Here is a 21,875-nt window from a genome sequence, read left to right as displayed (position 1 = left end):
TCAGTCCCATGCATTCTGTAATTACCTTTGTCAAACTGAAATGGTAATCGTGTGTAACAGAAAAACAAAAAGGAAAGGAGGGAAAAAAAGTCCAACCACTGATCAAAAGAGAGGTGTGCAAATAAATTATGGTATAAGCTTCTGATGAAATGCTAAGTGACAATCAGAAAGCATGTCACTCACAGTGATTTCTGGTACAGACATAAAAATACATCTAGGATATAGTTAGACTAAGAAAGAAGCTACAGAACATTCTTATGAGATGGTCTCCGTTATAACACTTATAATGTTATGAATGGGTATATACAGGCATACCCTATATCAGGCATACCCTAAAGATTTTCCAGGTTGAATTCCAGACCATGGCAATAAAGTCAATATTGCAATAAAGACAGTCACACAAAATTTTGGTTTCTCAGTGCATATGAAAGTTATGTTTACGCTATACTACAATCTAGTAAGCATGCAATAATGTGTCTAAAAAAATGTACATACCTAAATTTAAGAATGCTCTATTGAGAAAAAATGCTCACCATCAACTGACAACATAGGGTTGGCACAAACCTTCAATCTATAAAAACTGCAGTATCTGGGACGTACATTAAAGCAAAATGCAATACAGTGAAGTATGCCCGTATTAGAATTTACCTTGCTAAAGCTACACACACACACAAATATCAGAATTTGATATATAAAAGTTATTTTAACATATATATATATATATACACACACACACACACACACATATGATTTAGAAGGAAAGGACAATCTATAGGGCTTAAATTTCCAAAGAGTAGGATTACCATGACTTTTCACCACCTAAGGTACTATCTTAAATACTAAGATACTATCTAATGTTTAGATTTTGTGGGATAAACTGATTGCTTTTATAAATAGAAACAAGTTTTGCAAAAAAAAAAAAAAACAAACAAACCCAAACAGCTAACAATCTGATATTTCTGCCTTTCATTTATGTTACATCAAAAATCAAAAAAGAGGACTTTCCTAGTGGTACAGTGTATAGGAATCCACCTGCCAAGGCAGGAGACACAGGTTCAATCCCTGGTCTTGGAGGATCCCACCTGCTGTGGAGCAACTAAGTCCACACACCGCAACTACTGGGTCTGTGCTCTAGAGCCCACGCGCCCAGAGCCTGTGCTCCGAAACAAGAGAAGCCTCTGCAATGAGTCTGTGCACTGCAACCAAGAGTAGCCCCTGCTCACCGCAACTAGAGAAAGCCTGCACACAGCAACAAAGACACCGGCGAAGCCAAATACACAAAAGTTTAGAAAAAGATTAAAAAAGAACCTACCTGCTTCAGCAGACTTTTTATGTTGCCAGAGACAATGTGTTGACAAATGAGCTTCTGAACCACTGGGTGTGAGGCCCTGTCAAGTTGTGTTAAGAAACCCAAACAAAAGCCCTAGAAAAAAACACAAATATACACAACAGTAGTTATCCTTCTGTAATAAGAGGCCAACTTATTCCAAGAACACAATTCAACCTCTCAAGCGGTGCTGGTGCACAGAACAACTTTTAAACGTGTTACAACGGTAGAAAAAGGAGGATGGTTAGGTGAGAGTTCTGGGATGAAACATCCTGGGCTAGTCTGACTGAAGCACACAGAGCAGGCACCTGCATCCCCATGCCTCCCTCCCCAGGGCATGCCCACCCCCCAAGCTCCCCGCCACACAGAGTGTACATAGACCTCATAGAGTGACCGCTGTATGTTGCCACATGGATTGGAAGCTGCAAATCGCAGGGCCCTACATAGAGTCCGAAGGCTGTAGTGAGGTCTGTGGCCAGTCCCGTCCACCAATTTTGTTCCAGACTCTTTCCTCACAGCAGTGTAGAAGCTAAAAAGAGGAAGCAGTTCAGATTTATTTCAGTAACCAATAAGTGTTATTATTTTGCTGTTGTTCCTGTTTTCTTCTACAGAAGGGTCAAGAGTCATTTTTATAGATTAAGTGGCCAAGCTTACATAAAACTTGCCATCAAAAATAATAAAATGAAGATGGATCAGTTTCTTTCAGGATGGAAAGAGGAGAGATGAGAAATTTCTGACTCTTAAGGAAAAGACAGGGAGATTTAAGAGGTACTTATCAAGAATCTTTTGAATCCTAACACAGGGTTCCAGAGTTGGCTTTAATATGAGAGTCAAGTGAAATCTCTGTATAAACTCCAGTGGTGATGGCCAAGCACATGGAGAACAAAAGTCATGGTGTATTTTAAAGTCTATAGATATGGCTATAACCAACAATGACAAAGTCATAAAAAGACTGATAATCGGTGACCATGTCTATCTTCATTACCACATACTTTAGAAGTTCAGAAGATGACAAGATGGAAGAAATTTCAGATGGAAACATCAAATGCAAAACTCAAAAATTCATGATAATTCATAAGCAGATACCACAAAATCAACTGTAACCAAGTGTGTGTCAGAGATAAAACTCAGGTTCTTGCCCAAATGGGATCTGGCTTGCCTCCTTTCAATCTAGCTATCCTTTCTTTTGTAGAAAGAATCTACATTCCAGAGTGAGTTTTTATATACAGAACATGCACCTCTTGTACTACCAGCACTTATAAGAGCCACACTGCTTTATCCCCAGCTTTCTGAATATTTGTACTATTCTTGGCTAACGAAAAGTGCTCAGATTTTAAAATGTGGTGTGACAAACCATTCCAAAGCCCTTTGACAAATGTCTCCTTGACTAACCTATTTAAAACATGGTTCCACATCTTATTTTCTAACTGACATTTTATGTGTTATTTTTCTTGACTTATCACAACCAAAAATAACAGTACATCTCTCTTTATTTATTGGTTATCTTCACCTGCAGAATTAAAGCTCCATGAAAAGAACAAAGATTCTGTTTTATTTACAGCTGTACTCCTAGCACCTAAGCCACTCAATAACTATTCGTACTTAAAAAAAAAAAAAAAAAAGGAATAAAGCACAAAAAGCAAAGTAAAACACTAACATGATCTAACTTCAAAACCTTCACGTAATGTATGTTTCATTTTAGAGGTCACAGAGAAAATTAAGTGACATGCCCCAGATGACAGAATTAGTTTGACACAGCCAGCTCTAGAATCCAGGGTGTCTGATACAAAGATTATACCCTCTCCAAATGGCATGCAAAAAAGAGGAAAGAGACTCAAATTAAAAGTACCAAGCCATACCACCACTCTATAGATCATTCAGCTAAGCCCTATTAATTCCAAATCAGACCCAATCAATTATATCAAGCTTTCCCCCCTTCTATGGCTAACATGCAAACTGCACAAAGGATTTCACCAAGGCAAATCAAAATACTATTTATATCTCCTCAAAGAATTTGAATCCTCCAAGGACTCAAACTCTCAGCTGTGAATACAGAAATAATTAGGAGAGTATTATCTGTTACATATTTCCATAGGCAGTGATTTATAAGCTCTGTATGTAGTACGTTGGCCAAAAAATTTGAGTTTTTCTCTACCATCTTACAGAAAAACCCAAATGAACTTTTTGGCCAACTCAATAGCTCCCTTAGGAAAATCCAAGGGAGTCCATAGTTTCCAGCTTTAAAAATAAAGTCTAAATAATCCTTCCATCAGTCTTCTCTTGTTAGAAGCAAAAGAAGAAAATTTATATGCATGAGACACATATTTTTCTGTTTAGAGGAAAAGTTTATAAAGAGAAACCAGAGAGAACGCACGTTATGATTCCTTGTACTGTGTTCTTATTCACACTCAAGCCTTTCAGATAATCCACAATAAGAATCTGTAAGTCTTCTTTACTTTCTAATTCTTCTACATAAAGTTCTGTGAACCTGTAAGACAATTATTCCATTATTGCCATATTGAGGAAGTTAATACATCTATCTTAACAAACAAAAACACAAGACAAAAGTTATGTCAACTCATTTTACCAACTTGTAATATGAATTATGAAAGCCTTTCAACTTGGGATACAGATTGATCATAACAAAACAGAAAATAACGTAACTGTTACCCAAAATCTACACTATAACTACTACTACTGTGAGACAAAAATCAGACAGCCCTTGCAAAAACAGTTACAAAAATAAGGCTTATTCTTCCTCATTCTCGGGCTTCCCAGGTGGCACAGTGATAAAGAATCTGCCTGCCAATGCAGGAGACACAGGAGACGCAAGTTTGATCCCTGTGTTGGGAAGATCCCCTGGAGTAGGAAATGGCAACCCCACTCTAGTATTCTTGCCTGGGAAATTCCATGGGCAGAGGAACCTGGCGGGCTACAGTCCATGGGGTTGCAAAAGAGTTGGACACGACTGAGTGACTGAACATACATCCTTAATCTCAGAATGTGTTCTTGATCACAACTACATGTAACAAAAAGTACATACAACAACAACAAAGTCCCCTCAATGTCAAAAATTAACAGTTGTAGCAAAGGAAAATACAACTCATGGTTGATAAAATTTGCCCAGGTTTTTATTATATTATTACTATTTTATTATTTTATAACGTGGGAAGAGATTTAATAAAGTTTTAACACTATTTTAAAACTCAGATTCAACAGGTTACCAACAACAAGCTCATGTATCTTTTCCCAGTGCTACACACAAATCTTTCCCCTATTACTCAATGTATAATGATGAAAACTGAAACTTAATGTCCTTTTACAAATCATTTAGCCTGATCCAAAAGGACTCATCCTAAGATGCACGTTATATGAGATACTGTTATTTCCTTATATGAAGGTTTTCTAATAGCCAAAGGGCTATTTGAAGAAGGAAAGATTTTTGTTTTCAACAATATCCATGAGTCATCAAATGGATTAACATTAAATGTCAAATTAACAACCCAAAGGAAAAAATTCCCTAGTGTTCTGGAGTTTTCTGTATTCCTACCACCTATACAAAGAAAAACATGACAAATAAGAAGATTCTTCTATCAGCAGTCAAGAAATTTCAAGCATTGTTATGAAGGTTGATTATGTTACTACTACCAATCAATAAATCAAGAGAACTTAATTTTAAAACTGTCTACAGGTACCAGGCCATGTCCTCTTACCTGTTTCTTATTCCTGGTGGGAGATTTCTTTTGCCTACATCAGTTGCTGGATTCATACATGCAAATAAACGGAAGTCGGGGTGACGAACCAGTGGTTCTATTAAAAGAAAACTATAACTTCTCAATAACTTGTAACAGTAAGTGATGGGGGAAGACTAACTCCACTGAGCCCCGGGTGAATCACTCTGTCTCAAGGCTCAGCAAGGGTGGTACTACTGGCTGCTCAACCATCTCTGCCTTTGATGAAACCCCACTGAAATCAGTTTCCAGATCTATGTACACAACCTAATTTTAAGCTGCCATTCCACCATCTCTTATGGTGTGGCTGTCCATGCTATTTATGTTTCATCACCTACTCACCAGTGGGTATTTTGTCATTGAGTGAGCATGCTTTATTACCCACTATCCAAATGCTTTGACAAATTATTTTATTTTTTTCATTCCTGTAACACTTAACAGTAAGACTCTGCATAAAATTACTATCTACAGAATAAATAAATCACACCGAGAGGCCCATGCAATCTGCCTAACTGAAAGAACACTACTTTAAAGAGGTCAAAAGGCCTCGCGTCAAGTCCAGCACCAGGAGGATCAAGAGCTACCTGTGTCTCCTCGATCCAGCAACACCAGGGAGCCAGAGGAGCCTTCAAGTAAACCACTCAGACATTCTAAAGTTTCTGGAGCAGCCAGGTTAATCTCATCCAACAAAATCCACTCTCCTCTCTTCACGGCCTGAGCTAATGTACCCTAGAAGATGAAATTAAATGTCAGAGATCCATTTCAGATGCAGACATACTCACCAACAGCAGTTATGAGAGCAGGGTTAGAGCAGAGGCAGGGGCAAACTGCTCCTGCCTGATGAGCTTATGCCTTGATGCCAATGGTGCCAACTGGCTGCCAGAGCGAAGGTCAAGCTAACTTTTTTCAAATGTCCAAAAAGGTCAAAGAAATATCTTTGAGCCTAAGAGTAAGACGCAATAAACTAGACCACTGCATTATATGGGTGGTGAGGTAAATAAAAACCTACAATGTATTCAGATGTTTAAAAGCATCCAAATGGCTACTAAAAGCAACCCAAATAAAGACAGGGTGAGGCTATAAGTAAGTACACCAAGAAAAGATAAATGACCAAGAGTGTGCAGTACTTATAATAGAGCCTTCACAGTTTCTGAAGAATGTCAAAATGAACCTCTCCTTCTGATTTTATCTCTTGAAGTTCTATTTTCAAAAGCACTGAAAAATAAACCTTATAATCCATTCAACTGACATATCAGAAACTGAACTGTCTTAGTGTTATTTAAGTGCTTTATACTTTTGCTTTCACAGTGATCCTAATAAAGAATCTTCTATAAGTTTAAAAAAAAAAACAAACCAGACCAAATGTACAGAACTTCAGTGTGATCCCAAGTCATGAAATAGGTATAAACCCTATTTTGACAGCACTTGATAATTTCATTGGTTATTTTAGAAACAATTATAATAAGATGAAGTGCTGATGTCTAAATTCTCCACAACAACAGATATATGGTTGAGGGACCTCTCTCTCATTAAGACATCATCTCAAGTAAGATTCTTGCATCACCCTTAGGGTGAGAGGTCTGAAGACTATCGCGATTTTCTTTAATAAAAATATAAACTTTAAGTCACAAATATTCAATTACACTGATCCTGCAAGGTCACAGGACAGAAAATAGTACAACTACTCATGAACTGGAATCAAAAATGTAGCCCCACATGAATGGATCCAAATCCACCTCCCACCCACAAATACAAACACAGCTACAAAACAATAAAAATTCACGAATTATCCTCAACTGCATCTTACAAAATAATAACGACAGTGCTCATGAACACTACAATTTTGGGCTTCCCTGGGGGCTCTGTGGAGAAGAATCTGCCTGCCAATGCAGGAGACACGGGTTTGATCCCTGACCCGGGAAGATCCCACATGCCACAGAGCAACTAAGCCCTTGCACTGTAAGTACTGAGCCTGCGCTCTAGAGCCTGGGAGCCACAGCAACCAAGGCCTTGCAGCTATAGCTTGTGCCCCACAGCAAGAGAGGCACCACAATGTGGAGCCCGAGCACTGCATCTAGAGAGGAGCCCCCATCACTGCGACTCGAGAAAAGCCCAGGCAGCAGTGAAGGTCCAGCACAGCCAAAATTAATTAAAATCTTAAATTATATAAAAAAGACTTTATCACATCTACAAAAAGACATTTAACCCCCTCTCAAAGAATTCTTTCATTAAGTGTTTACTGTTCTAAACAACAAGCCCTAAAATGTCAACATGAAGAGAAGACAGAACAGTAGCCTCTTTAACCTGCATTTTGCATCAAATCAACATTCCCTTAACCTAAACAATCAAAGCAAAATACCTCTACAAATGCAAACAATAGGGCATTCTCAGTCATTTTCATCTGTTGTTGGGCATGGTTGAGTCTAAGACCAAATGCTTCCCACTTCTCTTTTAGTAGTGACCCTAGAGAAGAATAAAGACAAGAATAAAAAATATATTTTGCGTCATAATATATATAACTTAAAACACCACATAATTAACAAAACACACACAAAAACCACATCTTAGACATGTAAAAAATTAAGTCCAAATGCTTACACAATTCCAACCATATGCAGCCACTGTACTAGCCACTTCATTTATATGCATATGCATTAGAGAACTCATTTATTCTCACCATTCCCACTTTATAGATGAGAAAGTAGAGACTAAGCCACCAAAAGCCCCATTTACTGTGGAATCCAGTTTTCTGGAAATAACCTCTTCTAAGCATATGTGACTTACTGACCACTAAGTGGTACTTGTACATCAACACCACCAACCACTGACTTTTATAGAAATCTTGCTGAATCCCAGGAGCAACAATACTTTAGAATTAGTCATGTCAGCCCTAAGTCTCAGCAATCCCTAATTCGTATTGCATCATTCTGCCCCAAACTCCTCCTAATTCTGCTCGCTAGACTCCAGCCATGACCTCCCACCGGCAGCCTGGGCTGCCACCTACCAGGCTCACTCTCTGCCCCAGCCTTGTTGACAGCCGACTTGTGCACATGCTGCATTAGCTTCAGGAGATCTTGCCACCGTTTCTGCCTGTAACACGTCTGAATGTGTCCCAAGAACGTAAAGTTCTGTTTCTTCGAAAATGTCTGAACAAAGAGTTCTTCAAATGCCTCCCGTAAAGGCAGCCAAATAAGCTTATGGTCCACTGGCTTGTAACTGAAACAAAAGGCAGATATGTGATTCACAAACTTCTGAAGCTAACAGAAACCAGGAGGCATACCTAAGAAAACAGGAATAGGTGTAAGATTTCTTCTACATCAAAATCAGAAACAATAGCAAAATACTTAAAATCTATGTTAAAGTTTTAAATTATGATCTGTTTTTTCCCCATGTTGTTTGAAGGGTCTATGCTAAAGGTAATCATTAGATAACCAAATTATGAAAAAATCTGAAATTCTAAACTGGGTAGTGAGAGGCATGTCATTTATTCTACTAACACATTTAAATAATCATCATGTATATTTAATGATAAACCATATTTTATTAAGAGTGACCAAAATGTTTTTGAGATATTTTAGGAAAAAATATAACATCCGAAATTGATTTACTTAAGCATCTTGTACTTACTTTAACATCATGCCTTGTCAATGGTGGGGTGGAGGAAGAGACTGCTCCCAAAGATATTAAAAATTGGGGGAAGGGGACAGTAAAAAAAAAATTTTTTTTAGATGTTGCAATGGTTTGTGACCCTCCAAGGCTTAACTATTTATTTCTGAGTATTAAGATTCTCTTTTATTTCTTAGCATTTTATTTTTCTGGTTGGGGAATTAAGGAATTAATTCATTTAAATTAAAATTTAATTTACTACTGGGGGTGGGGAGAGGTTAATAAGAGTCAAGAAACACTGCTCTGGCTAGATTTAAGATAAGTTGCCCAAGCAGCACTAATCATTCTGGAAGATTAGACAAGATCAAGCGTACAACTTTCTTCAGCCTAGGATACTAAATACTACAATTCAAGGATGATAACCTCAATTTTATTTCCAAGAAATATAATTTGAGAACCGAAACAGTATCAAAATGTTTCGAAACAAGCAAGTACAATTGGAGAATCATGGATACTATTTACTCACTGGCCTGAGGAGGAACAACGAGACAAGCGAAACCCAGTGCCCTGAAACTGAGCATCTACATGGAAGAGTCCGATTTCAGAGAAAGTATGACAACTTCACGAACTTAACTTCGATTCCCAGCAAGCACTGACCCATTAATTAGTAAAAACATTCCTTTACTCCATTCATTCCCCTGAGATTTACTGAGCACCTCTAGGGTTCGGCACTGAGTAAACAAGACCCACCAGCTCTTGCCCCTCAGGAGCTTACAATCTAACCAAAAAGACAGTAGAGGAAGATACCTACTGGTATAAAATATCCAGTAGAAACTGGTATGCCAGTAGATAAAATGAAAGCAAAGGGGGTGAAAGAAGAATTTTAGTACTTTAGCTGTGATGGTCAGAGGAAGCTGTGTTAAAGATAGGAATTTGAAGGCAATCAAACAAAAAAGGGTTTGGCTAAGTAAATACCCCTGGGGGACAGGGTAGGTGACAGAGGAAACAGAAACACGGAGGGGAGTGTGGTTGGCAAGGCAGCAGAGCTGAAGGAAGGATAGGGAGAAGTGTCCTGGAGAGGTGGTGAAGGGTTTGTAGTATATTCCACATGGACTGAAGTCAGGGAGGAAGACAGTGATGTAATCTGATCACACTATCACAGAATCACATCCATCTACCAAATGGAAGAGAGGCTGGAGGAGAAGGAAAGATGAAAGCCCTACACTGGACTAGGCAGAGGACGATGAGCCAGAATGTCAGCAGCGGAATGTTGAGAAATTAAGCAAAATACAAATGTTTTTTAAATAAAATAGCTAGTCTTAAAGATGAGGGAATAAATGGGATCCAAAGCTAACTGAGGCAGCAGAGTAATGATTAAGAAGGTAGATGCTCAGGCAGACTGCTGGGTTCAAGTCACAGACTAGCCATTACTTTGAACAAGGCACTTAATCCTTGTGAGCCTCAGGTCCCTTGTGTATAAATGGGAATAATGAACAGGTTGTTAAGATGGCTGAGTGAGTAAACAGGTAAAAACTCAAAAGAGTGCCTGGCACAGGGATGCCATTGAAGAGCAACCTGTTACTACAACTAGTAACTAGCTCAGTGAACTGAATTCATGAAAGAAATGGCTTTATATTTCACATTAGTCTGGGCTCCTTAAGAAAAAAGCTTGTTCATTTAAAACTGAAGGCATATTGGCTGGTTAAGTTAATAAATGCTTCAAATGATGGCGAAAATGAACATACATATATATAGCTTGCTGAAAATAAAAATAAAAATTAACTAAAACACTCAATGGAAACCAACCTGTCACAGGGCAAACTGATGAATCAAACTATGAACTGAGACTAGAGTTTCCAAGCTATCTTTTGAAAGGACGCCTCAGGAGCAACCTGAAGGCCAAGAGAAGGAGGTCTAGACCACCTGGTCCTCGTGGACAGTCACTCAGGGTCTACCTGCTACATACATGATACATGGAGACCACAAACAAGATTCACTTGAAAATGACTAGAACAAAAGAAAATGACACTCCAAAATGACCATACATGAAAGAACACTAAGTGCAAAAGAAACATGAAACAGCACGTGATGAGCAACTAAGAAGCAAACCCTTCACCTCATTCGGGATCCGGATTCTGAGTCTGAGAACAGGCACTTGTGCCCTGCTGTCTCCCGTGCTGTTTCCTTCATGGATGATGCTTACTTGAGGGGCTTAGAGGAGAATGCAGGTTGGCCATTTTATTTCTATTTCTGTAAGATCTTTAATTTTCCTCTCATTTCTCCTTTCCATCATTGTTGACTTCTCCAAGGACCCCTCCCCGTCTCTCTATACCTGTTTCTCCTTCAGAGGCTGCCCCTCCTAACTCCATTTCCAGAACTGTGAACCTGTGTTCTGTGTTTTGCCATTTAGTGCAGACTTTCATTTTCTGGAATGGTTTTATCTGCTTCATCTAAGTCCTCTGTATCATCCACTCTTTTCTACAGTCTCATAGGCTCTCTCCAGCCCAATGCTGTTGGAATTTGGTTTACTGCTCTACTCCCAGGTAACCTGTAGGTCTCTGTGCTATTTACCAGAATCTACTTTAAACAGAATGACAAAAATGAGTTAAAAGTGAGGGGAAAGATATACCACACTAACAGTAATCAAAAAAGTTAAGTAGGTACATATGCAAACAAAACTCACAGGCAATCTGCAGGAATGCAGCTCAAGTGCCTGATGGTCTTGAAGGCCTTACTCTTACAAAATGTATTTATCCTTAATTACAACTTCTCAAAAAACCAGTCAAAAGGATCCAGATTTGCAAGTCAGACTAATTAGGACTACAAATTTCTTTTCTCTTTCACCATAGTATTTGGTAAATGCAAAATATGTTTAATAAACAAATTATTAATACAAAACATAAAACCAGTTTCATAGTTAGATAAAACTAACCACACCTTTCCAAAATAGAACTATGAAGCTTTCTATACCCCTTCTCCCTACCCACTCCTTTGTCTTCCATACCCTTGCCTTTTAATAAAATCATTTTTGCTTCAAATTGTATACACAAAGACTCTTAAGCAGTCATTCATACATCTAAGATATATATTAAAAGATGTGATTTACACACCACTTGCAGTTATACAAAAGGACAGAAAACAAGGCATACTTACAGCCATACAAAAACTGAATTGTATCTAACTTTTCTTTTGATTACTGATGCTAACTTACTAACAAGTTAGCACCAAAAATAAAATTCCAGTTACCACATTCTAATTTTAGCCTTTTGTATTATCAATTACATCAGGGCACAATGTGTATTCCCTACATTTAAAACTACTTGCATTTAAAAAAAAAAAGGAATTAAAGAAGAAAACACTATTTGCAATGGCTGATATAACACTACAAAGTCTTAAATGAGACCGATACAGCCTATGTTTAATTAGTACAAGAACAATGCCATCTGTGTTAGCTGTACTTAACTGCAGGGCATTACAGAATACAGAGTAGAAACAGATAGTAGTACAGACATACTTGGAGAAGGAAATGGCAACCCACTCCAGTATTCTTGCCTGGAAAATCTCATGGACAGAGGAGCCTGGCGGGTGACAGTCCAGGGGGTTGCTAAGAGTTGGACACGACTGAGCAACTAAACAACAACGACAGACATACTAGTTAAATAACAAACTCCATTTATTACTAAGAACACACTGCAAGTACCACAACGAGGGATAGGAGAGACTGTCAATTAACTGAACAGAAGAAATATAAAGCAAAGTAGAAAAGACCACTGAGGAAAAACAGAGTAAAAGAAGAACTGGGGTAAGAGAGGTTAAGTCTCAGCTGACAGATTTTAAGACAGTATAGAAATTTAAAATATAACATCAAGGTACATGTAGAGCAGAATTTAAGGGTCCAGAGGGTAAGAAAATGAAAAGCACAAAAGGAAGCAGGATTCCACACTGGCACTCCACCCAGAGCAGGAAGGGATAGAGACTGGTAAAAGCAAAAGTAAAAATAATGCTACAGTGTAAGGTGTCCTTAAAAAAAAAATGAGTAAATAAAGAGCTTCTCGTAGACATCATAAAGAGAAAAAAGAACAATAACTTCTATTGTTCTATGCTTTTAAAGATTTATGCAAGCAACTGTTTAGAATTAATGGGACAGATCCTAGTATCATTCAACATAAGGTATGCCAATAGCATCTATCAGTTTTACAGCCTTCAGCACACATTAAAATTGTTCAAAAACTAACATATTCAAAAGCATCAAAAGGAAGAAGGGCATTTAGTTGACCACAGTGATGTTCCATTTAACCAAGTGGAGGCTACTTAACCTTTCAAAGATAAACAAATTGCAGGAGAGTCTTGCTTGAAGGCAGCATAACTCAAGAACATACTCCAGATAAATATTACTTAACTGCATTCAGTTCAGTTCAGTTGCTCAGTAGTGTCCAACTCTTTGCGACCCCACGGACTACAGCACACCAGGCTTCCCTGTCCATCACCAACTCCCTGAACTTGCTTAAACTCATGTCCATAGAATCAGTGATGCCATCCAACCATCTCATCCTCTGTCGTCCCCTTCTCCTCCTGCCTTCAATCTTTCCCAGCATCAGGGTCTTTCCAAATAAGTCAGTTCTTTGCATTAGGTAGACAATGTTTTGGAATTTCAGCTTCAGCCTCAGCCCTTCCAATGAATATTCAGGACTGATTTCCTTTAGGATGGACTGGTTGGATCTCCTTGCTCTTCAAGGGACTCCCAAGAGTCTTCTCCAATATCACAGTTCAAAAGCATCAATTCTTTGGCACTCAGCTTTCTTAAAGTCCAACTCTCACATCCATACATGTCTACTGGAAAAACCACAGCTTTGACTAGACAATCTCTGTCTATCAATCTCTGCTTATTGATATGCTGTCATATGGTCAAAACTTTTCTTCCAAGGAGCAAGCTTTTTTAATTTCATGGCTGCTGTCACCATCTGCAGTGATTTTGGAGCCCAAAAAATAAAGTCTGTCACTGTTTCCATTGTTTCCCATCTATTTGCCATGAAGGGATGGGACCTGATGCCATGATCTTAGCTTTCTGAATGCTGAGTTTTAAGCCAACTTTTTCACTCTCTTTTCACTTTCATCAAGAGGCTCTTTAGTTGTTCATTTTCTGCCATAAGGGTGGCGTCATCTGCATATCTGAGGTTATTGATATTTCTCCCAGCAATCTTGATTCCAGCTTGTGCTTCATCCAGCCCAGCATTTCGCATGATGTACCCTGCATATAGGTTAAATAAGCAGGGTGACAGTATGCAGCCTTGACGTACTTCTTTCCCGACTTGGAACCAGTTTGTTGTTTCATGTCCAGTTCTAACTGTTACTTCTTGACCTGTATACAGATTTCTCAGGAGGCAGGTCAGGTGCTCTGGTATTCCCATCTCTTTAAAAATTTTCCATAGTTTGTTGTGATACACAGTTGACTGCATACTCACCTTTATATTCCAGCCCCCACCCCACACCCTCAGCAGGATCTCTGAGAGCAAGAACCTCAAGAATTCTTTAAAATGAAAAGAAACATCTACATACCCCAAGAGTCCCTTAATAAACCCTAATAAATATCCTGCTGGGGTAGGCACAGGGGGCAAGTTGTTGAACATTCTTCCAAGGTTAGTATTGAGCTTAATAGGAAAGAAGTGTTTCTTACCTCAAGCAGTGAACACAAAACAACAAGAAAAAGGTTTAAAACCATACTTACCCTCCCAGCAAATCTGCAGTGTCACTTTGCTGATTCATATTGACAACTCTCAAACGGTGGCCTTTAAGAAAAAAAGGGTATAAAGAGTTATTCTGAAAATGTAAAGACTGACAATACCCACTGTGATCCGATGTGCGGACATGGGTATGGGCAAATCTTTTAATGTGCACTTCCTCTGACCCCTCATTTTATTTTTAGAATCTTGACTGTTCAAAATTTTAACCTAACCCAGACAGAATGAAAGAGTCACTGCTCTAGCATCAGGTAACTGAAAACAACAACAAAAAAATCCTTCAGTAAGTCAATGTCTATGAATTAGAACTAAATAAATATCTAGTGTGAAATATTAATTTAGACATCAGAACAGGAATGAGGCAGTTCTGTTTTTAAAGATGGCCAATGTGCTTAACTAAACACAATACAGGGAAGGATCCCATCTGTTTCAAAACAAAACCAAAGCACTATGTATGTGCAGGCCATAGATTAGAACTGAAAAAAATTAATACCAACATGTTAATAGTTATTTCCAGGGGGAGAGATTACATTGTTTCCAAGGAAAAAGATTCCAGTGCTTATCTCCAGGGGAAACAGAGCTGTGGCACTTTTTAAGTTCCAATATTCTTTGGACTCTAGTTTTTAAAAAGGCAGTCGTATGAAATGAAATGCCTATCGTCTAGGACAGACTGCATCCCCTCCAGGAGTTACCTGTAATGTGAGCCAAATACTGGACTGTGGAGGTTTTGCCTGTTCCAGTTTCTCCCACCAGCAACACAGGCTCCCCTTTGCTGACACATACTGCGAGCTGTTCGATAAGAACAGAGGATGGCCTCGTAGCAGCAAAGGTGAACTTTTCCCTGGGGAGGTGAAAGTACGTAAGCAGTTGGAGAGACAAGCTGCAAGCTTCTCTTAACGTTGTTCTGAGGAATCAGACTCGATAAACAAGACAACTCAAGAAAGGTCTTCACATTGTATGGGATAGCTCACAACATAAGAATTGCAGAATTCATTCTATAAACATGGAGCATTTACATACCTAGTACTTCACTAGGCTCTAGAAATTCAAAACACCGACAAGATAAAACATCTGTACTACCTATGTCATCTTGGGCAAATTACTTAACCTCTCTTAGCCTTGGTTTCCTAACCTGTACAATCTAGACAACAACACTTACTAGTTGCAGTAAGTCCTCCACAAATTCATGTCCACCCAGTAGCTGTGAATGTGACCTTATTTGGGAAAAAGGTCTTTACAGGAATAAGATAAAAATCATACTGTATTGGACTTAAGGGCTGGTCTTAAATCCAATGGCCCGTGTTCTCATACAGAAAGAGAAATTTACAGACACAAAAAAGACACACAGGGAAGAAGGCCATAAGACAATGGAGTCAGATACTGAACTGAAGCAGCTACAAGGTAAGGAACACCAAGGACTAGTGCCCGCCATCAGAAGCCAGGAAGAGGCAAGAGCCTCCAGAGGGAACGTGGCCCTGCCAGCACCTGGACTTCAGCTTTCCAGCCTCCAGAACTGAGAAGAAATGTTTATGGCAAACCATCAAGTTTACGGCCCTAGTGGTACAGAATCCACATGTCAAAGCAGGAGACACAAGAGACCCAGGTTTGGTCCCTGGGTCGGGAAGATTCCCTGGAGTAGGAAATGGCAACCTACTCCAGTATTCTTGCCTGGAGAACCCCATGGATAAAGGAGCCTGGCAGGCTATAGTCCATGGGGTTGAAAAGAGTCGGACATGACTAAAGCGACTTAGCATGCATGGATACATGAATCAAGTTTATGGTTAATTTGTGAGGTGAGTCCTAGGGCGCTAATAAACACATTAATTCATAGGATTACTATAGTCACATGCAAAAACATGCAAAACAGCACTTAGCACAATGTTAGGAATACAGCAAATATTTAGTAAATGGTTAACTAGGTATCAAAAACTTATACAATTCCAGCCTTCAAGGAATTAACAGACTAATTTAGGACCAAGCCTGCCTTCCAAGTGATGCTTACTTCACTGAATAAATAAATTACAATGAATAAAATCAAAGATACATCTTTGCTGGTCCCAAATCTCTAAGCACCCTCATCACCACCCTCCAGCTCCTAATATCCAGTTTCACAGGACACATTTTAGGAAATCACTGCTCCTTACCAGTCTAGCACACTGGAGAGATCACAGTTCAGACATGGGTTTTACTCAGAGAAAAGGGTCAGGACCAAATGCTCCTTGCGCCAAGTTCCCAATGACCCCACAGTGCTCAGCTCAGCTTGGAACCCTGATTACCTCTGTATGTGGACAGCCTCGCTTTGTTTTCGGAGAAGCCGCACTCGACCCACTTGCACATCAAGCTCGTTGATCACAATTTCTGGTTTGTAAAGTTGACAGAAGAATTCCACCTATGGGAGGGGAAAAGATTTACCTGAGTAAAATTCTGCATACTCTTCAAACACTTAAATCATGAGGCTTACTGTGCCACCTCTAGAAGCACTTTCGGCTTCCTATATAGGCAAGTTAGCGTTTAATTTTATTTTAAAATATTTTCCAAGTTTCTGTTTTTAAAAACATTGATTATGAATGTTCCCTAACACTACAATTTATTGATTCAAATAAGCCTCTATCTACCTACATAAAGTGAACAGTCAAGAAAAGCTATACTCCTAAAAGATACTTCTAAAAAAATCAAAGTAATTTTTCTTCAGCTATGTTTTCTGCACAACAAACTGTGGAAAATTCTTCAAGAGATGGGAATACCAGACCACCTGATCTGCCTCCTGAGAAATCTGTATGCAGGTCAAGAAGCAACAGTTAAAACTGGACATGGAACAACAGACTGGTTCCAAATTGGGAGAGGAGTATATCAAGGCTGCATATTGTCACCCTATTTATTTAACTTACATACAGAGTACATCTTGCAAAATGCTGGGCTGGATGAAGCACAAGCTGAAATCAAGATTGCTGGGAGAAATATCAATAACCTCGGATATGCAGATGACAGCACCTTTATGGCAGAAAGCGAAGAACTAAAGAGCCTTTTGATGAAAGTGAAAAGAGGAGAGTGAAAAAGTTGGCTTAAAACACAACATTAAAAAAACTAAGGTCATGGCATCCAGCCAAATCACTTCATGGCAAACAGATGGAAACAATGGAAACAGTGACAGACTTTATTTTGGGGAGATCTAAAATGATTGCAGATGGTGACTGCAGGCACGAAATTAAAAACGCTTGCTCCTTGGAAGAAAAGGTATTATCAACCTAGACAGCATACTAATAAGCAGAGACATTACTTTGCCAACAAAGGTCTGTCTAGTCAAAGCTATGGTTTTTCCAGTAGTCACATATGGGTGTGAGAGTTGGACTCGAAAGAAAGCTGAGCACCGAAGAAATGATGCTTCTGAACTGTGGTGTTGGACAAGACTCTTGAGAGTCCCTTGAACAGCAAGGAGATCCAACCAGTCTATCCTAAAGGCAATCAGTCTTGAACATTCATTGGAAGGACTGAGGCTGAAGCTGAAACTCCAATACTTTGGCCACCTGATGCGAAGAACTGACTCACTAGAAACGACCCTGATGCTGGGAAGATTGAAGGTGGAAGGAGAAGGGGATGACAGAGGATGAGATGATTGGATGGCATCACTGACTTGATGGATATGAGTTTGAGCAAGCTCTAGGAGTTGGTGATGGAGAGGGAAGCCTGGTGTGCTGCAGCCCATGGGGTCACAAAGAGTCGGACACGACTAAGCGACCAAACTTAACTGAAGCTTTGAAAATGCGAAGGCTTATTAAAATATTTGCTAAGACATCGTTCCAGTCCTGAATCCAGAACATACATAATAACATGCTCCTTAAACACTGGAAAATAAGGCGCACATGTGAGAAAGAATACAAGGCAGCTCACTTTAAGAATGTGGACCACAGGGAGAACTACTTATCCAAGAGACAGTGAGTTTTATGTCCATGAGAGGCAGCAATGAAACGTCCAACTTTGCAAAAGCTTTTCTAGGTAAGGGCCAGAGACCAGCAAGTAAGCTAAATAACCCAACTTCCTTTCAAGAGGGAAGTAGAAATAGTACTACATACCTTTTTCTTGGAAATGTTCAATTTGCTTCCAATGACTTCTGCCATTTTCAGTTTGCTCGTCTGCTTAGAAAGCATTGCTGTGAAACAGTCCAGAGCCTATTGAAATAACCAAGGCAAACAGCAATTGACTTCTTAAATAATACATTAATGACAGAGCACTGCAGTCCAGGCCACAAAAGGAAGGAATATAAAATCTAGCAGGAACATTTCTGCAAGAAAGACTAAAAGGAGAGTACAAATAAGGTACCAACCCTAGACTTAAAGATGTTACCACAACAGAGACAAGACTCCAAAAATGTTAAGGCTTTATTATCAAAATATTGGTTAATTAGGAAAACACACACATGCAGCCCTGAGTTTGCAAATGTAAAATTCAGGCAAAAATAGCAATTAGCATTAATCCCTGGTTAGTAGTGTAGATTCTATAGTGGAAAATGATTCTCAGACAGTGGAGATAACACCAAAAGATTACTTCTGAGCTGTAAAGGGAAATTCTTGGTGTGCAATCAAGGAATACTGTCATTACCCTAACCCAGTACTTAGCCACTACTGAGAAGCCAAGATACATGTCTTCTGCTGTAATAAGAATTTATCTGCTGTTTGTCCCTAATTCCTACACAGCCTTTCAAAAATTCTGAATCACCAGGACTAAGGAGTGTCTTCTGTTATTCACTAGAGTCCTCATGGGCCCTACTGGGTTTATTATACTAAGCAAGGTAACTCCAGATGAGCCCTTACTTAGTTTATCAGAGGAAATGGCCAGGCCAGAAAGACCAAGCACGAACAGGAGAATTGAAACTTCCATCCCCAACACTTGGAGAAGGTAGAGGGGCTGGTGGACAACACGATGTATGATGAAGGTGGCACTCCCTGCCTCCAAAGATGTGCCTGTGTTCAGATTCCTGAAGTCTTGCCCTATGCGTCTCTTTGACTGTTCCTGAATAATATTTTTAATAATAAAACTGTAGCCTGTACAGTAAATACAGAGCTTCCAAAGAATTCTATGAGACAATCACTGTACCTGAGAAGTTTGTAGGAACCCCTGAATTTACAGCTGATTGGTCCTAAGTGTGGGTGGGCCTCCAATACTTGCGGCTGGAGTCCAAAGTGGGGTGGTCTTGTGGAGGACTGAGTCCCTGAACCTGTGTGGTCTACACTAACTCCAGGTAGTCAGTATCAGAACTGGACTGAATTGCAAGACACCACTTGGTGTCAAAACAGAGAAGCAGCAACCAGATAAAGCCAAAAGGTGAAACGTTCTGTAAAACAACTGGTCTGATCTCTTCAACAAGGTAGTATGGGGTTTTTATGAGGGGCTGGCGGGCATGGCTCTAATACAGTAAAAGAGTTCTTAATTCCATACGCATAGACAAAGATGTACAAGGAGATATACCAATGTATTAACAGTACAGGGGAATCTCTGAATGGGAGAATATTTTTTACCGTTTTCCCATATTTTCTCATTTTTACTTCTATATTAAAAAAATGTTGTTGTTGTTTAGTCGCTAAGTAGTGTCCAATTCTTTTGTGACCTCATGGACTAAAGCCCAGCAGGCTCCTCTGTCCATGGGATTTCCCAGGCAAGAATACTAGAATGGACTGCCACTTCCTTCTCCAGGGAATCTTCCCGCCCCAGGATCGAACCCGTGTCTCCTGCACTGGCACGCAGATTCTTGACCACTGAGCCACCAGGGAAGCCCATATTAATAAAATACTTGTACACAAATGTTCACAGCAGCATTATTCACAACAGGTGAAAACAACCCAAATATCCATTAACGTATGAGTGAATAAACAAAATGTGGTATATTGATACAATGAAATGTTACTCAGCCATAACGAGAATGAAGTACTGACTCATGCTACAACATGGATTAACCAAGAGAATATGCTGAGTGAAAGAAGATAAAAGGGTCACCTAAAGTATGATTTCATTTATATGAAATGTCCAGAATAAGCAAATCTATAGACAGGAGGTAGATTAGTGATTGTCAGAGGCTGCAGAGAGAAGAAAAATAGGCATGATGGTTGATGGTTACAAGGTTTCTTTTTGAGGTGATGAAATGTTCTAGAATTACTTAGTGGTGATGTGGCATAATTCTGTAAATACACTAAAATACACTCAATTGTACACCTTAAAAGAGTGAATTTTATGGGTTGACACACACACACACTATAACATTCTAAAATAGAGACTAAAGAAGATCCTCCCCTTGCCAGTTTTATTTTAAAAGTACAAAACAAGATTATCTATAGGAAGATGAAAAATGTAGGAGGATGGGAAGGAAATTTCACTGGACAGGAAGGAGATTAAAGGACTGATACACAGCACTTCAGGGTCTGGCTTGATTAAGTGTGTGCTCTGAATCAGGGTTCTTTCTACTCAAAGCAACTTCACCAGAGACACTGCTCACCAAAACAGGTCACTATCCTTTCCTCAATCCTAGCTGACAGACACGGTAACACTTTATAGTCAAAACGGGTCAATGTTTGAAGAGCCCAAAGATCTTCAGGCAGTACCACTTTTATTCTTAACCAGGTGGAAATACATCTCTGTCTTATTGAATATGGCAGAGCTGTAATTCAACAGCGCTTCCCTCTTGCACAACACACCTTCCCCCCAGCTCAGCATACAAGAACAGACTTTAACCCACGTACATTTCTCCGGACTAAAGTTAAAAAGGCCCTGCTGGGGCAAGTGGTGGGATCAGACAAATACAAATCTGTCAAACAGACTAAGAAATTATACATAGAAATTAATACTAAACATCTTAGAAACTCTTTTTGTTTTACAATAGTATTACCACCTGGGAGATTTTTCCCTTTCATTTAAGCTTTAATTTCAGCTTCTGTTTTACTCTATTTCAAACTAGACTTATTTGAAATTAGGGGTAACCCATTTCAAGAGCCACAAAACATTTATCATGCTCACTTAGCTCTAAGACAACTTTAGTTCAGTTTTAACTAGCTAAGGATATACACAGTACCTACACCATAGAAAAACTTTCTGATAATAGTCAAGAGACAGAAAATAACAGTGGAAATTAGCAGCCTTGCAGAGCACAGAGAAAACAAGCAGGAAGACTATATCTTACCTCTTGAAAAATATTTAACGATGCTGATGAAGACAGACTGTCAAAGCTGTGGGCAATCCTATTACACCAATTAAGTAGATCCCTTAAAAAAAAAAAAAAAAAAAAAAGGTAAGAAATAAAAAAACACAGGTCAAAGATACCAAAGGTATCAGAGTTTACTTAGGTCTTGGAACGTCTGACCACAAAGACTCTCCCTTTTTCTGGCAACTGAATATAAACAGTGTTAAGTCAGGAAAAAGTATAAGTGGATCCTTTTCTTACCTCTATCAGGAAGCAACCTATAATTCATTTCTCCCCCATCCATACCA

At 39.1% G+C, this 21,875-nt stretch overlaps 1 protein-coding gene across 1 annotated transcript in view; it reads right to left on the bottom strand.

The window, feature by feature from the left end:
- The window catches only part of MDN1 (midasin AAA ATPase 1), a 139,902-nt gene that overhangs the window by 88,545 nt on the left and 29,482 nt on the right, over positions 1-21,875 (bottom strand). The window contains exons 11-22 of the mRNA XM_070376595.1: positions 21,568-21,649; positions 18,473-18,568; positions 16,679-16,791; positions 15,095-15,243; positions 14,390-14,450; positions 8,063-8,274; positions 7,418-7,521; positions 5,643-5,787; positions 5,041-5,137; positions 3,702-3,815; positions 1,709-1,856; positions 1,313-1,423 (exon numbers count right to left, since the gene is read on the bottom strand). Of these exons, the coding sequence (XP_070232696.1) occupies positions 1,313-1,423; positions 1,709-1,856; positions 3,702-3,815; positions 5,041-5,137; positions 5,643-5,787; positions 7,418-7,521; positions 8,063-8,274; positions 14,390-14,450; positions 15,095-15,243; positions 16,679-16,791; positions 18,473-18,568; positions 21,568-21,649 (1,432 nt within the window). The remainder of the gene's footprint in view (positions 1-1,312; positions 1,424-1,708; positions 1,857-3,701; positions 3,816-5,040; positions 5,138-5,642; positions 5,788-7,417; positions 7,522-8,062; positions 8,275-14,389; positions 14,451-15,094; positions 15,244-16,678; positions 16,792-18,472; positions 18,569-21,567; positions 21,650-21,875) is intronic.

The sequence above is a fragment of the Bos mutus genome, chromosome 9, assembly GCF_027580195.1.
Source record: "Bos mutus isolate GX-2022 chromosome 9, NWIPB_WYAK_1.1, whole genome shotgun sequence".
Classification (NCBI taxonomy): domain Eukaryota; kingdom Metazoa; phylum Chordata; class Mammalia; order Artiodactyla; family Bovidae; genus Bos; species Bos mutus.
Note: the sequence above shows the minus strand (reverse complement) of the source record. Positions and strands in the feature narration are given on the sequence as shown.